The 15322-nt window shown below is 27.3% G+C and overlaps 4 protein-coding genes across 6 annotated transcripts; 2 read left to right on the forward strand and 2 right to left on the reverse strand.

The window, feature by feature from the left end:
• Window positions 1-705: 705 nt before the first annotated feature.
• On the forward strand, window positions 706-5312 carry LOC106792066 (alpha-1,3-mannosyl-glycoprotein 4-beta-N-acetylglucosaminyltransferase B). Its single transcript, XM_014758186.1, has 10 exons — window positions 706-858; window positions 1602-2116; window positions 2206-2252; window positions 2577-2887; window positions 2971-3101; window positions 3310-3417; window positions 3511-3704; window positions 3773-3909; window positions 4005-4120; window positions 4205-5312. Exons 1-10 carry the CDS (start codon window positions 819-821, stop codon window positions 4232-4234), a joined length of 1629 nt encoding a protein of 542 aa, XP_014613672.1. The 5' UTR covers window positions 706-818; the 3' UTR covers window positions 4235-5312.
• Window positions 5313-5888: 576 nt separating this feature from the next.
• LOC106792067 lies at window positions 5889-7454 on the reverse strand. Its single transcript, XM_014758188.1, has 3 exons — window positions 7214-7454; window positions 6509-6675; window positions 5889-6410 (listed from the first exon to the last, which is right to left on the reverse strand). The coding sequence occupies exons 1-3, from the start codon at window positions 7260-7262 to the stop codon at window positions 6351-6353; spliced, it is 276 nt and encodes a 91-aa protein (XP_014613674.1). The 5' UTR covers window positions 7263-7454; the 3' UTR covers window positions 5889-6350.
• Window positions 7455-8405: 951 nt separating this feature from the next.
• On the reverse strand, window positions 8406-12257 carry LOC106792048 (zinc finger protein 595-like). 3 transcript variants are annotated; one of them, XM_014758157.1, is made up of 5 exons: window positions 11894-12116; window positions 11603-11757; window positions 11129-11438; window positions 10315-11046; window positions 8406-10232 (listed from the first exon to the last, which is right to left on the reverse strand). In XM_014758157.1, the coding sequence occupies exons 3-5, from the start codon at window positions 11390-11392 to the stop codon at window positions 8466-8468; spliced, it is 2763 nt and encodes a 920-aa protein (XP_014613643.1). In that variant the 5' UTR covers window positions 11393-11438; window positions 11603-11757; window positions 11894-12116; the 3' UTR covers window positions 8406-8465. The 3 variants fall into 3 exon arrangements, with proteins under 3 accessions (XP_014613643.1, XP_014613641.1, XP_014613642.1); XM_014758155.1 differs by lacking the exon at window positions 11603-11757 and having other exon boundaries at window positions 11129-11602; window positions 11894-12257; XM_014758156.1 differs by lacking the exon at window positions 11894-12116 and having other exon boundaries at window positions 11129-11607.
• Window positions 12258-12748: 491 nt separating this feature from the next.
• LOC106792050 (ADP-dependent glucokinase) lies at window positions 12749-15167 on the forward strand. Its single transcript, XM_014758160.1, has 5 exons — window positions 12749-13329; window positions 13392-13679; window positions 13753-13889; window positions 14019-14467; window positions 14553-15167. The coding sequence occupies exons 1-5, from the start codon at window positions 12998-13000 to the stop codon at window positions 14793-14795; spliced, it is 1449 nt and encodes a 482-aa protein (XP_014613646.1). The 5' UTR covers window positions 12749-12997; the 3' UTR covers window positions 14796-15167.
• Window positions 15168-15322: the final 155 nt, after the last annotated feature.

The raw sequence follows: 15322 nt of genomic DNA on the forward strand, positions 1-15322 counted from the left end.
TTACGATACCCACAAGAATGTATGTATTTATAACTTGTTCCAATTTATGAGGTAAACAGGGAGAGAGAGAGAGAGTGATTTGATCTTTCGATACCCTAAGTTGATTCTCTAATAAAAAGCAAGGTAGCTTTAACTTAATAAATAACGTAGTAGTATGTATAAGACGTATATACCTTTAACATTTTCCTATCTAGATTAATCGGCTGATCATTTGTATATACCGGAATTACGTTTGATTCGCTTACATGTTATATTACCTTGGTATGCGTATACTTAACTTATTCCGGTAAATAATACAGTTGCGTCAATATAAAATCTCTGATTTGAAGACATTCAGCATGTTTTCGAAGAATTCTTAGAAAATGTATCATAACGTTAATATTTGTTTCCATAATTACCACCACCATCCCCTTCTACTTTTAATCATAAATAAAAATATTGTATTTCATTATTCTACAAAAGGAAATATTTAAATAATCATTATATGCTTAATGAATCATTGAATAAATAAAAAATGTTCCTACAATGTTTATGTAAGCTTCGCACGAGTTATTTGATCAAAATGCAAATATAAAAAGAAAGTGAGATTTGAATTTGGCGCGATAAAACAGCGGCATTTTTAAATGACCGTAGACCAATCAAGTGGTTATTTTGGACAATCATTCGATTACTTTCTATTTTCATTGTAGTTCGATAGTAGGAATGTTCAGGTGGTCAAAATACGATTGTCCAATGTTCTTTAGATTTTTAAATAAAATTTATTAGTTTTTTTATTACAAAAAAAATATATTTTGTAGTTCCGGACATACGTAAACGCTATGTGTATTTTCTTCCTGTTTTTAGAGAGAAGAACTTCGCGTAAATTTGACGTTCCATGAACGTATATATGTATATGTATATATATAGATACGATTAGATGTATTCGCACTTGGTTAGGAATGAAAAAGTCAAAATAAACGTTCACAAAGTTTTTCCATGAAAGTTCGATCGATCGACATATTTGCTAAATATTTTAATCTTCGAATGATCGAAATACAAATCTGAATAAAATGCAAAATAAGAAACGCGTTTAATATTGAATATAAAAAGAATGATCACCTGCGAATTGATAACCAATTGAAAAAATAAATAAAGTTATTGCGAGCTTCAAAATTATTTTATCAAATAATATCTAATCGTATTTTAGATAAGAGATTTAATCTTTCAATTTTTTACCTATGTTTTTGAAAAGGGAAAGTTATAAGGCAAGGAATTTAGTTGAAACATACAGGTGCTCCTGAAATAGTTATTTGTTGTGCTTTTCTAAACAAAACGTGACAGAAACACCCTAAGTCTTGTTGAGAAAACCATAGAATTATAAAGAAAAAAAGGAAATGTATCTGTAGCTGTTATATATTTATGTATAAAATTTTGTATCCGTTGTACATATACATATATATATATACATATATATATATATGTACATATATAGTGAGTGAAATTAATATGAATGTTATTGAACAACAGTTTGGTGTTTCTGTACAAAAGACCTTCTTCTATGTATAAGATTATGAGTACGATCATCATGTAGTTTAAGATAAAAATGATGTCTCATATCGTAGCTCTGAGTTCTGTAAGAAGAAGATGTATTATCATATTGTCAATAGTATTAGTGCCATGTGCTATTTTAAATCTTTTGTCATCGACGGATATACACGAAGAAACAATTTTGCAAAACAACATTGCTGAATTACAAGTTAAGCTTGAACATTTGCACGCCAAGTATATAAGTAGCCAGGAAGAAATAAATCTATTGTCGCATCAATTGCTACAACTAGTAGAAAGCAATCATATTATACCTGATCTTCAATATCTGATCAATAATGGTACATCTAATATAACAAATATTAAATTACCATCTATATACAATTTTCTTCCACATTTTTTAAATGATCCGAATAGTTTGCGTCCTGCATTTATACAAAGCAAAGGACGTTCCGGAGTAAGCATGGTATTAGGTATACCAACTGTTAAAAGAGAAGTGCAAAGCTACTTGATGGCTACATTAAAAAATTTAATCGATCGTATGAGTCCTACGGAAATTCTTGATACGTTAATAGTAGTGTTAGTAGCCGAAGTAAGTCAATATTTGTATTTCAATTACTTTAGAATAGATTTGTTTCTTTTGATTTAGTTATAACACGCTCCTTTTCTTCTTTTTTGTAGACAGATTTGGATTATGTGACTTATGTTGCAAAGCAAATTGAAGTGCAGTAAGTCTATATTTTTTACACGACCTACCTGAATTTGAATGAACTTGTTTTGGATATGTCTGTATATCTCCCTTTTTGTAGCAACTGAATTTTATATATACATCTATAATCATAGATTAGATTATTGTAGTAGTAGATTGCTTCTTGCATTTATACAAAATATACATTTAAAATTAAAATATTACACTTGTTAACGCCGCATGGAAATATTACAGACATTTATTACTTTTGATTAATTTAACAAAACATTATCGTATATATGTACATATCGTTTGTTCTTAATAACTAAAACACTTTCTCTTGTCTACTATTAAATCATTTTAGATTTCCAAATGAATATGAAACTGGAGTGATCGATGTGATATCTCCATCTTCGTCATATTATCCAGATTTATCTAAATTGCGAGACACTTTAGGAGATGATCATCAACGCGTTTTATGGAGATCAAAACAAAATCTGGATTTTGCATTTCTCATGTCGTATGCTCAGACAAAAGGAATGTTTTACATACAACTAGAGGATGATATTTTAGCTAAAAAAAATTTTATAACTACCATGAAATCGTTTGCTTTACAAAAAATTAGCACAAAAGAGAATTGGTTTGTATTGGATTTTTGTCAATTGGGATTTATAGGTAAGTTTTATTCATAATAATCTAAACAAATTAATAGTGTAAACATAACGTCATTTAATTTTGCATATTTTCTTGCTGTTTAGGAAAATTATTTAAATGCGTGGAACTGCCATGGTTAATCCAATTTTTTCTAATGTTTCATAACGATAAACCTGTAGATTGGCTATTAGATCATTTAATTTCAACTAAAGTTTGCAGTCTTGATAAAGACAGTGTAAGTTTCATTTTAATCCTTGCACTATAATTTAACGCATGAAACTGTATGTCATATTCACGGGTAAGACTTGTGCTTCTTATGTTTAGCCCATAAGATTCGCAATGAATAAGACAAGTCTCATTCGTTGTTATAGTGTAAGGGCAATTAATGTTAATTAATTTTTATTATATTTTATTTATTATTTTCTGATGATTATATATTCCAGAAACATTGTAAGATGGCTAAAGCAGAACTCTGGATACATTATAAACCTTCACTTTTTCAACATATAGGAACACACTCTTCATTGAAGGGAAAAGTACAAAAACTTAAGGTATCCTATCAGATTTGATCACTTATGCGCATCTGTTTGTCCACGCGTATACAATCAAAATGTTTTCTAATTAATATTACATTTAAATCGTAGGATAAACAATTCGGCAAAATTACTTTATACTATGCTCATGAAAATCCTGATGCATTGGTAGAAACTCAAATAAAACCTTACAAACAATATACGCTGCAAAAAGCATATAAAGGAGAATCATTCTTTTGGGGGCTTTTACCACAACCGGGGGATCACTTAAAGTTTAAATTTTCACATTCTATTTTTATAAAAAGGTTAATATTATGCAAGAATTATTATGTTTTTTCTTAACAACTTATTAACTATATGTATTTAAATTTAGGTACTTATTTAGAAGTGGAAATCCTGAACATCCGTCTGACAGATTTTATAATACAACTGTTGAAGTGTTACCTGAAATATTTATGTCTGTAGATAGAAATAGTAATGATATAACAGAAGATGGTTATATTATTGTAGGTCGGTAACAATATGATTTATTTTGAAGATATCTTATAATTTATATCAAATTTTTTTTAGAAAATTTGTAATAAAATATATGTGCAAATTAATAGGTAAATTTGATGCTCTTGGAATTGCTCAAGGAACGGTAGATAGAAAATATGGAAAAATATCTGTTCTTAGATTGACTGTGCATAGTGAAAGTGAAAATTGGGCAATTTTATCTGAGGTATAAATTTAATTAACTTTTTTTATTTTTTTTTACTTGTATCTATAAAATTTCATTGATAAAAATGTTAATATTATTGAACAGATTCATGTAGTAGAAGATCAACCAAGTTGACCTCTGAATGAAGAATTACATCAATATTTTCGGTATCATTTGCATGGCTGGAATGCTTGAGCTATATTTTCTTTAGTTATTACAATTTTCATTTCTAAATTATATTGATTTATTTGAACAGCGTTAATGTGCCAAGTAGATCACTAATTAATTCAAAAAAAAGTATTAGTATTATTCGTTTATGTGTGCTATATTAAAATATATAAATATAAAATATTATTAAATTATATATTACATTTCTACAACTATGATTCATAATTTTACATATTATTAAACATATACTTATTAAAGACAGAAACGTGATCTACGGTGCAAGTGATACTGCGTTGAAAATTTTATTTCTACTTACTTAAAAACAAAGTATACGCATAAATTTCTTTGAATTATTATTAGAATAATTTTAAATCATTTGTGAACGACATATTTATTTTTTTAGAAAGTGTACCTGCTGAATCAGTATGTAGTAATTTCGTAAAAATGTTTTATTAAGTTCATGATTTAATATATTTTATTTATTCTACAAATATGTTCTTGTATATACATATATAAAATACAGTATAGATATAATAAGACTAACAAAATTAACAGTATATTCTATACTGTATTGTGATAATAAATGTAATTTGCATTTATTACAAACGAGACATTAATGTTTTTATTCAAAATATTGTAGTATTAATTCCTAGTAATGAACTTTAATGAAATATTTTCTTTCAACGTCGAATTATTTTATGTATAAGCTTACGAGATATCATTTACAAAGATTAAGGATAAAAGAATTAAAAACAAAATTTACAAATATTTAATTCTCAAAATCTGCGAATCGTAAAATCTTTGAAATCTCGTTTGTAGAAGTGCAACTTCTTATAAAAAAAATATTTTGGGAACGACTATGAGGAAGAAAGAAACAAAATGATAAATTTAACCCTTTTTTTCTTTATACAGAAAAAAAATATATATATTATACATGTATACATATATTTATACGTGCGCACTATTTGTACGCAAAATGTGATTCACTTGAACTTTAAAGCAAACAAACTAATTAAATATTCGTATAAATAAATTTAAAAAAGCCTATTAATATGAAAATGATCTAAAATTTTACTATTTGTGCTGTGTAAGATTTGGTCGGATATATATGATAATCATTATACTGTTTTTATAACACCGCTTTTGTCTAGGAACAGTTATAACTATTAATTATTGTATGGTATTATTTATTAAAACATGAATATTAAAATATACATTTTATTCTTTAAAGAGATTTTATGTTATTAGTTCACTTAATTAGTTTTCATTTTTTTTTGTATTTATAATTCCACAAAATGAGATATAACATTAATAATTTAGATAAAATTATAATATTTACCAAAAAATGATAACAAAATTTTGATAATTTTAAACAATCTCTGTCTAATTCAGGACTTCTCAAAGCGAGTAAATACTACGCATAAGTTATATATGTATATGAGTTTGTGACAGTGAAAGAGTTTATATTCACAGTTCCGGAAATATTTGCTCGGGTAAAGGGATGGTCACCAAGTAGAAAAGTTTAAAAAGTCATTTAAAGCTTAAAATATTTTCTAATATTCCTAAAAGTAATTCTATACACATAGAAACAAATAATGCAAAAATAAATAGAAAGATTTGGTTATTTATACTTACATTTCTATATTTGAAATGAAATGAACAAAGTTTTAATAGACAATATAATTATTACTAATTACGTAATTAATAATTAAATACTTACGTAATTATAAAGAAAAAAAACTTTTTATGATCTTGTAGTTTCCTTGTAATCCTTCGGTTTTTTCAATTGTTTATGCCAATAATAAATCCAAGCGTAATTCCTAACCAATTTTCATGAACAAGATCCTAATGTTTGCCATTTAATCGTGTCATATAAATTATTGATTTATTATTCTTGCACTAGGTACGTTATTGGTTTCATATTTCAAATAAAAGCCAATATATTTAAATGGATATTTAAGAGCTTTTATATCATAATAATTCTATTACAAATTAAATATTATTCATAGAAAAGAACAACAATAAATGATGTTCGTAGAATGTTAATTTTTCTACAATTAACTATGTTATATTATTTTTTATATTATTGCTTTTTCTGTTCTGGAGGATACCAATTAAGATAAAATAATCCTGATGTTTTGGCCTACAAAAAAAGAATGTTATTCGTGTGTATGTATATATACATTACTTTTTATATTCTATGTATTATACAGATAATTAAATGTTAAAAATTCTACATACCACAATTAAAGTGACTACGACAAAAGTAAGACAACCAGCTAATTGTAAATTGTACGATACTTGTTTTTTATCATAAGCTTTTTGCCATGAACCATTTGGAATTGGTAGACGATCCATTGTTGGTGGTTCATAATTTGCAGGTCGATAAGATGAAGAAAAACGGTTACCTATGAATATGAAATAAATTGATTATCGTAAATAATGTAATATTTATAATCAAATTAATCGCATAGCATTGGTGAATTTTATTCATGGGTTTATTAGATTTTTAATATTTGATATTTAACTTGTTAACATATAAGACATTACTATTACAATTTGACAGTAGAACTGTATTTATATTACTTTTTTATATCAATATTAATATTGATTATAATTTTTCATTTGTTGTGAAATTTATTGAGTTGACCGTCTTGTAATTGATTAAAATAAAAGTATAGTTAAAAATAAATTAACTATATAATTAAAAGCAGTATAGCATGACGTATGCGTATAGATATAAGATTATTGAACATTTCATTAAATTAATTATCATGAATATGACAATATAGAAATTAAATATACATTTTTGTAGACTTTGAAAAAATATATAAGTAAATTATATTAACATTTCACATAATATATATAGTGATATTATATAGTATTATGTAAGAATTGAAACTAAAGAATTTCTTAGTTATAAAGTATAATTTTTAATTATCTTACTAATTCGGGAGGCATTCCGTACAACAGAACGCACTGCGTGCTGAAACATCTTATGTTAACTTAAATTTTCTAATTTCTTTAATAAGAAACCTCTCGTACGTCCTCGAAAGACTTCCAACACTATACTAAGAAGAAGAAAATGCTGAATTACAGATAAGAAACTATTGAACACAATTCTTTGACTAAAGAATACAGAAGTACATAGAAGCTCACAAGTCCCCTTTTTTATCTATCCAGTTTCATTTTAGTTACTACCGGGACCACCAGTGAGCGATAGTAGGTAGAATACTGTAGGGTATTGGCTGCAGTATCTAGTAAGAGTGGGGAAAATTCCCTAGAGAACAGGCTAATCGACGAGTGCACACGGCACTTTATTGCTTTATTTTTGACAAAAATCATTTTTTATATTTTTTATTTTAGTATCTTGAAGTAATGATTTCATTTAATATAAATAAAAAATATCTTCATATTATTGTAAAAGAAATATTTTTATCGAGAATATCTATAGAATTATTTTAAGAAATCGATTAATCAAAGTCCTTAAAAAATTAAAGGATTTAAAACTTGATTTTCAAATAAAAACATTACAAATAAACGATAGCAGCAATAAGCAATAAAAAATGAAAGTACTAATACTCAAGAAATTGGAAAAAATTAAATTAAAATAAAGCTTAGAAATAAAATGTTATTAATAACATTGTATGGCTTCCTTATTCATTTTATTTAAAAGAAATCTATTTTTAATTATTTTATATCTTCCTATAATATTATTACACAATATAATTTTTAGGTAATATTTGTTGGCAAATATTTTATTCAATAAGTTTTCGTCTTATGAAAAATTTTAAAAATAATTACAGACTGTACAACTATTTAATATTATAAACGAATTAAAATGTATTGTAATAGTATCGAAGATTAAATGAACTTATTAACATATAATGTAGAATATCAAGTGGTACAAGCTCATTATTTTAGTATCAAATATTTGTACCAAAAAAAATGTTTTCAATTGAATGACTTCCATCTAACTACCTACAAAAAATTATTACAATCCTATATAAAATTACAAATATATTTCACATATATATATATATATATATATATTCACGACATTTTATAAATATAAAGTAATTTTGAAATATAAATTTTTTTTTTATATATATAAGCATTTAAAATTATAGAATTAAATTATAAATTAATAAGATATTTTGCATTTTTTAAACATTCTGAATTCACAACTTTCATTTATTCATTCTTTGTCTTTTGTATGAAGACGCATGTGCTTTTTTAAATTGTCCAATCTATTACAGCGACGATCGCAATAATCACACTGATAAGGCATTGAATTACTATGAACAACAACGTGACCATTTAAGTGACTTATCTGTTTAAAACGTTTACCACAAATTGTACAAGCATATGGACGTTCATTCATATGTGCCGATGCTATATGTGTTTGCAAGTTAGTTTTTCTAACAAATGTTGCTTTACAAATGTCACATTCGAAAGGTCGAATATTAGCGTGAATTGCTAAATGAGATTTAAGAACATTCTTGTGTTTAAAATTTTTTTCACAAAGATGACATTGGAAAGGACGTTCGTCGTTGTGTACTTTCTTGTGAACGGATAAATGCGCGAGCTGTTTAAACATTTTTGCACAAATTTCGCATTGATACGTTCGACCATCTTCATGAGCAGCACTTACGTGTCGACGTAGCGTATCTGCTAATGTGTATCTTTTGCCACATATTTTGCAAGAAAATGGCCTTTCGTTTGTATGTGTCATAAGATGTCCGTTAAGATTCCTTTTTTCTAGAAATCTTGCTCCGCACACGTCACACTGATATGGTTTTTCACCATTATGAATGTACATATGTTTTTTTAACGAATTCGATAAGCTAAATCTCTTCGAACATACAGTGCATTCAAATTTTCGTTCTCCGGTATGAACTAACATGTGAGATTTTACATGACCAGCTTGCTTAAATCGCTTCCCACATATTTTACATCCAAATTGACGCTCATGCGTGTGAGTAAATATATGACGTTCCAACACACTTTTTGTTGTGAAAACCTTCTTGCAATTGTCGCACTCAAAAAGACGATAAATTTCTTTAGACTTTAATATTGATTCACCTTGATGTGATTGCGAATGAGTTTTAAGTAAATCCAAAGATTCAAATTTAATGCAACATGTTGCACATTGGATAGATTTGTAATCTTTGTGCGTCAACGAATGTTGACTAAGGTGACCTAATTGTTTAAAACTTTTATTACATATTTTACAAATGTAAGGTCTTTCATTGGTATGAGAACGCATGTGCCTTTTTAATACACTAGGAAAACTAAATTTTTGTTTACAATATGAACATTCCAACGTTGGATTTCCATTCAATCTTGATATTCTATTTTCTTCTCTCTTTCTAGGAAATTGTCTTCTATTTATAGGATTTGATTTTTTAATAGATCTAATACATTTATCTGTATGATTCAATACTATGTTATTACTTCGATAAGATTTTATTATTGATTTATGTGTCTTTGGAATTTCTTCTGTTTCTATACTTTCTTTTTTACTAAAATTTATTTCAGTATATTTACTATTGATTTTATCATTTTTTATGCAATCTGTATCACTGTTAATTTGTTGAGGATTCTCGTGAAACTGTTGCATATGTTTCTCATATAATTTTAAGATATGAAATGTTTTGTTACATAATGTGCAATCAAATTGTCGTTTCTTAATATGAGTTTTCATATGATTTTTTAAATGTCCCAGTTTCATGTACTGCTTATTACAAATTTTACATGTTAAGTTTTGATTATTTATATGAGAATTATATTCTTCGATATTTGCTTCCGCACATGTCGAATCTTCCATTTGTAAACTATCCAAAAATGTTTCACTTTTAACGCTGACAAATTTAAAACTATTTGAATTCTTTTGAAATCGAAGAGAATCATCGCGATCGTTTATACGATTATTATGCAATGTATCATCATATTCAATATGGCACTGAAATAATATAAAAATATACAATAAATTAATTGTAATTATATATGAATTACAATATTACTTTAATAACGAGTATACATACATTGTCATTTTTATCCGTATCGCTTGTGTTTATCGAAATTATATTTTCAGATGTATGAGTTGAATTGTCAATCGTAGTAGTGTTATTTAGTTTTTTATTTAACGTATCATTAATCCATTCTTCTTCTGTCCATATGTCGTTTGCAGCATTTTTGGGGATGATTAATTTTTGAAACTCTTGATGAACGTTTTGTCCAAATAATATGTCGCACGGTATTTTACCATTCGGACAACGATATGTCGAATTTTGAAAGATTTGTATAAACTTTAAACCTTCGTACCACGATTTGTCAGGATTTTTGTTTAACCAACATTTCAATAAATTTTTAAAATCTCTGCTATTATCTTCTTCACACTTACAAATATTTCCATGTAATATGATAAAATCTTTCCATAAAATACGTAACTCTTTGACTATTTGTTCAGCAAAATTACGTCCGTTTCCACTTTGTAGAACTTGAGGAGCTCCAATAATTGATAATATATCTAGCAGCTTATTAGCTACTTCTTTCGCTGTATTGCTTTGCAGAGCGTGCAGTACCACAAATTTTGATGGCATATCTTCATAAACCAAAAAATATTTATAAAAATATGTTTGTTCTAATGGCATTTCTATAACATCGATTTGACCTCTTCGACACAATGTTTCATGTACATCTTTGATCTCTGAATGTACATGTGCATCAACGACAGTCCTAGTCAATGTGGAATTTAAATGCTGCGATTTATGATTCTGTAAAATATTTTATGATCACTCTTTAAAAAACACTATAGGATTATTACTATGCACATAAATATAATTTATATGCGCTTACTGTCGTTATTATATCCGAAGATATAGAAGCTTCTTCGTCGTTTATTTTATCTCTGTCTTTATTCGTCAAATCTTCAGGATGTTTCATATTCTTTAATGCTTGAAAGTTACGTTTGTTCTCTTCTAAATGGATTTCTTTCTTTACAGATACAACGTTATGATTATTTTTAGTGACAGTGAAAAATGCATGCAATGAACTTTTCATATATTTATTCCCAGAAGACCAATCCGTATCTACCGAAAGCTTATTTTCCATTTCTATCATTTGACTCTTTTCATCATATATTTCTTTTGCCTTAGATTGGAAATACCTAATTACATAATTGTATGTATTTTTATATTTTATAGTTTTTTAAAGTGTTAAGAAAGATTTCTCTATGATCATTCTCGTAACAATGATATTGATGTTTTCTTTTTTTATAATAAACCGTATGATAAAATTGCAGAATAATTACTGACGATGTTTATAACGTACCTATAAAATTAAATTAAATAAGGCTCATGGAGTAACACAACAAATTAAATCATTTGTTTACAAACATGTCACTTGATTAAATTAACTCTGAATTTTGTATTTCTTCGTATTAGATTTTCTCGCTTTTGACACTTAAACATCGTTCTTCTCCGATACTTCATATTTTCATTATATATATATATAAATAAACAAAATTATCATTCGAATAGAAATAATAATTCAAAGAAACATATTTAAATTAATTATCTTATAATTCTAACCTATAAAAAATGTTATACAGTACCAACTTACAATCAAATTATTTTGTTGTTTCTTTTCATTTTACGTAGACATTGATTAATAATCAGTCCATTTAATTATTTCTCAATTATTTAAACAATATCAATGCTTTTCAGTGAGTAAAATAAAGTAAATACTTATTTTATAATTCGATTCAACACGAGCGCATTCAAAATCATCTCATTTTCATTCGTTTGCTTTAAAACTTCGCATTAAATATATTATATATTTAGAAAGAGATAAAGCTATTGGTTATTTAATGAAGATAAATAATTCGAATATTTAAAACATTGTTTACATTATTGTTTACATTCACTATTGACGCGGTTCCATCTAGTTTGTTTATTGTTTTATGGTTGAACCATTCAACATTTAAAACGTCTTATCTCGTCTTATCTTTTTTTAAGACTTTAAAATGTTTCTTTTTAAAAAGACAATACGTTATTTTTGTTTTAAATTCTAAGTCTAAAAATAGAAATCCATACAAAACAATGAGTTTCATTTGTTCCAGCAGTGAAAAACAACATACATTATAGGCATAGCGTGATATTCCTTCTTACAATTAAAGTGATATAGCATTTAAATGCAATAGGTAAGTAAATACAACGAAGCTCTATACAAGGAGGACGATCGAGACAGGCGTTCTCATTGAATTTGTGTCGTTGAAAATGAGGAAACATCGGGTACGATAATTCTCCACGAGGGCGGCGGTGGTGTTCATGGGTTCAGATTTTAATACGTGTGTGTATTGTTATTTTTTGTGTGGGTGTGTGATACAACCATATATATTTGAAATATCATACCGTACGAATCGACGCGCTCTCTAGTGGCAATAGATATCATCCTGTCATTGTGAATATTGTAGCACAGTTATAACACTGCGATCGTCCTCCTTGTATATTGGCTCCGTGGTAAATACTATGGTTCGTTTGCCATGCGCAAATCTAATCTCTTGTAAGCCCCACAGCTGTTAAATGCATTCACGAAGAAAGTTGACTGGGCAATACAACGCTGTCAGAACTGTCACGTTGTAATTTTTATATAAACGAGAAAAACAAATATACATAAATACATATATATATGTATATACATCTATAGTTTTCACGGATTTTCAATATGGAAATTAATAAGCGATTAAGGGTTGGAACGTTTTTGGCGATATTGGCTCTTTTAGCTGGTTTATACTACAGAAATTCGGAAGATATATTAAAAAAACGTTTGTCGGCCTTATTGCATAGTTTAGAAAAACTAGAAAACAAACATTCAATTACAAACAAACCCAAAGTTGCCGTAGGTTACGGTATATGCACTGACATATATATTAATGCTAAGAATTTATTACATTACTCAGATGATATTGGCTTGCCGGAGCATTTTAAAGAAATCAATACAGAAAAAGAATTGTTAAAGAATTTTGCTTATTATTTTCGATATGGTGCTGCCGCTGAGTAAGTAGTCTTTTTAATTTGTCCCTTTGATTGTAATTTTTATGCTAATTACTTTTTTTCAGACGGTACATGCCTAATCAAACGTTGTTCGATGAACTTGTTAACAAAGCTCGTACATTTCCTTCTTCTTATTCAACTATTGGAGGAAACGCAGCGATAATGGCACTAAGATTTGCGAGAGAAGGCTGTGATGTGATATTAGCTGCTAAATTAACTCAATCGTTGCACCAAATGATTCCACAAGTTATTAGTGTAGTGGGTGGTGAAGTTAAACGTGATGATATTCATTTAGTTTTAGAATATAAAAATGGAGATATTTGGGGACCCTATTCGAGTACTAGAGCGAATAGGTAAATATAATATATAATTATGATAGAATATTACAATACATGATTAATTAAATTTTTATTATATCTAATTTAGATATATTATTCATAACGATGAAAATAATCCAGTTATTAGTTCTTTTAATGCCTTTGATAAAATTCTATCTACCACGAATTTTGATTTACTTGTAGTCAGTGGTTTGCAAATGATGGATAATTACCCATTTAGAGAAGGTAATGTATAAAGATGGCATCTTTGGTATTAAAAATACTATATAGCACGATGTAAGTTAAAATAAGTTTTATATTTATACTATTTTATAATTTTCTAAATTGTATGTAATATTTTCTTTTTGTGTATAGGAGAACGTGTAAGAATTCTTCGGAACGTGAATAAACAAATGGTTAACAGACCATTGCATACAAAAATACATTTTGAAATGGCCTCATTTGTTGATGACAAATTATTTTCTGAACTTTGTAATTTGGTTATTCCATTCGCCGATAGTTTAGGAATGAACGAACAAGAAATAGCTAATTTATACAATACCATGTATTATGGCAACATTTCATTGGTTGCTAATTCAACTCCAAGAGTTGCTACGGTTTTAGATCAGATGAGAACATTGTTTAAACTCATACGTCTAAGAGGAAAGTCTATTTCTAATTCACGAGCACTTACTCGTATGCATGTACATACTTTGGCATATCAGGCAATATTTACTGTAAAAAATACTATTTGGAAGAACACAATGGCTGCAGCAGCCAAAGCATCTTTAACAGCTCATAGGCATGTTTGTGCAACAAGCAATGTGAGTAATATTTGAATTTCATTGGAATAAAAAAATACATTTTTTATGTTTGTATCTTTATTTATTATTTATCTTTTTTATTCAGATTGATATTCAGAAAGCATCATTAGTTATGGATGAAAGCTTTTCAACTTCTAATACTCGTGGTACAAGAATGCCTTTGGATGTTAATAAACCAGTTTCTTGTTGGGAAGAGTCTCTATCTGTAGAAAAAGAAAACATTCTTATCGAAGTATGCGTTGCTCCTGTATTAATATGTACACAAGCAGCTCAAACTGCAGGCGGTGGCGATAATATTTCAAGCGCAGGTCTTGTTCTTCAAATTTAAATTAAATTATTCGATGCAACGATACGTATATTGGTATGCATTGTTTCATAACACAGCTCGTAATTTGATTTTTTAATAACATGGAATGTTTTTTCATATCGAAGCATTTACTATTGTATTTAAAATATGCTTTACTTAGAAGCATTCCAATGAAGATCAGCATTCCAACTATATTAGGTTTATAAACATTGTTCGATAGAAATTTCGTATAAATAATTATATGTCGTTACGCGCATTAAGAAGTTTTATTACGATGTAAGAGTGGAATTAGAATATTCGTAAAAGAACAAACAACTTAAGTAAAATAAAAATAACTCAAAAAAATCTGTATATAAAACTTTGTTATGAAATAATAAGATAAATATGCCATTGCACATAATTTTATTAAATACTTTTTTTGCTTTAATATTTGAAAAATAAAATAAAAACCCAAAATAAACGATGCTATTATTTAAACATATTATAACATCAATGTTAATGGTTCTTGAATAAACTAAATAGTGGAAATATAGTATATTTTTACATGA

This window comes from Polistes canadensis, unplaced genomic scaffold (assembly GCF_001313835.1).
Source record: "Polistes canadensis isolate GaletaPanama2010 unplaced genomic scaffold, ASM131383v1 scaffold_373, whole genome shotgun sequence".
NCBI lineage: Eukaryota > Metazoa > Arthropoda > Insecta > Hymenoptera > Vespidae > Polistes > Polistes canadensis.

Excerpts from the sequence above, each read along its gene's own strand:
- LOC106792066 (XM_014758186.1), top strand. The coding sequence starts at position 819 with ATGTGTATTTTCTTCCTGTTTTTAGAGAGAAGAACTTCGC. Across the intron at positions 2,888-2,970 it reads TTGTCAATTGGGATTTATAG|GAAAATTATTTAAATGCGTG; the intron begins GTAAGTTTTATT and ends CTTGCTGTTTAG. Across the intron at positions 3,102-3,309 it reads GCAGTCTTGATAAAGACAGT|AAACATTGTAAGATGGCTAA; the intron begins GTAAGTTTCATT and ends TATATATTCCAG.
- LOC106792067 (XM_014758188.1), bottom strand. The coding sequence starts at position 7,262 with ATGTTTCAGCACGCAGTGCGTTCTGTTGTACGGAATGCCTCCCGAATT. Across the intron at positions 6,676-7,213 it reads ACGGAATGCCTCCCGAATTA|GTAACCGTTTTTCTTCATCT; the intron begins GTAAGATAATTA and ends TCATATTCATAG. Across the intron at positions 6,411-6,508 it reads TCGTAGTCACTTTAATTGTG|GCCAAAACATCAGGATTATT; the intron begins GTATGTAGAATT and ends CTTTTTTTGTAG.
- LOC106792048 (XM_014758155.1), bottom strand. The coding sequence starts at position 11,392 with ATGATAGAAATGGAAAATAAGCTTTCGGTAGATACGGATTGGTCTTCT. Across the intron at positions 11,047-11,128 it reads CTTCGGATATAATAACGACA|AATCATAAATCGCAGCATTT; the intron begins GTAAGCGCATAT and ends AATATTTTACAG. Across the intron at positions 10,233-10,314 it reads ATACGGATAAAAATGACAAT|TGCCATATTGAATATGATGA; the intron begins GTATGTATACTC and ends ATATTATTTCAG.
- LOC106792050 (XM_014758160.1), top strand. The coding sequence starts at position 12,998 with ATGGAAATTAATAAGCGATTAAGGGTTGGAACGTTTTTGGCGATATTG. Across the intron at positions 13,680-13,752 it reads TCGAGTACTAGAGCGAATAG|ATATATTATTCATAACGATG; the intron begins GTAAATATAATA and ends TATCTAATTTAG. Across the intron at positions 13,890-14,018 it reads TAATTACCCATTTAGAGAAG|GAGAACGTGTAAGAATTCTT; the intron begins GTAATGTATAAA and ends TTTTGTGTATAG.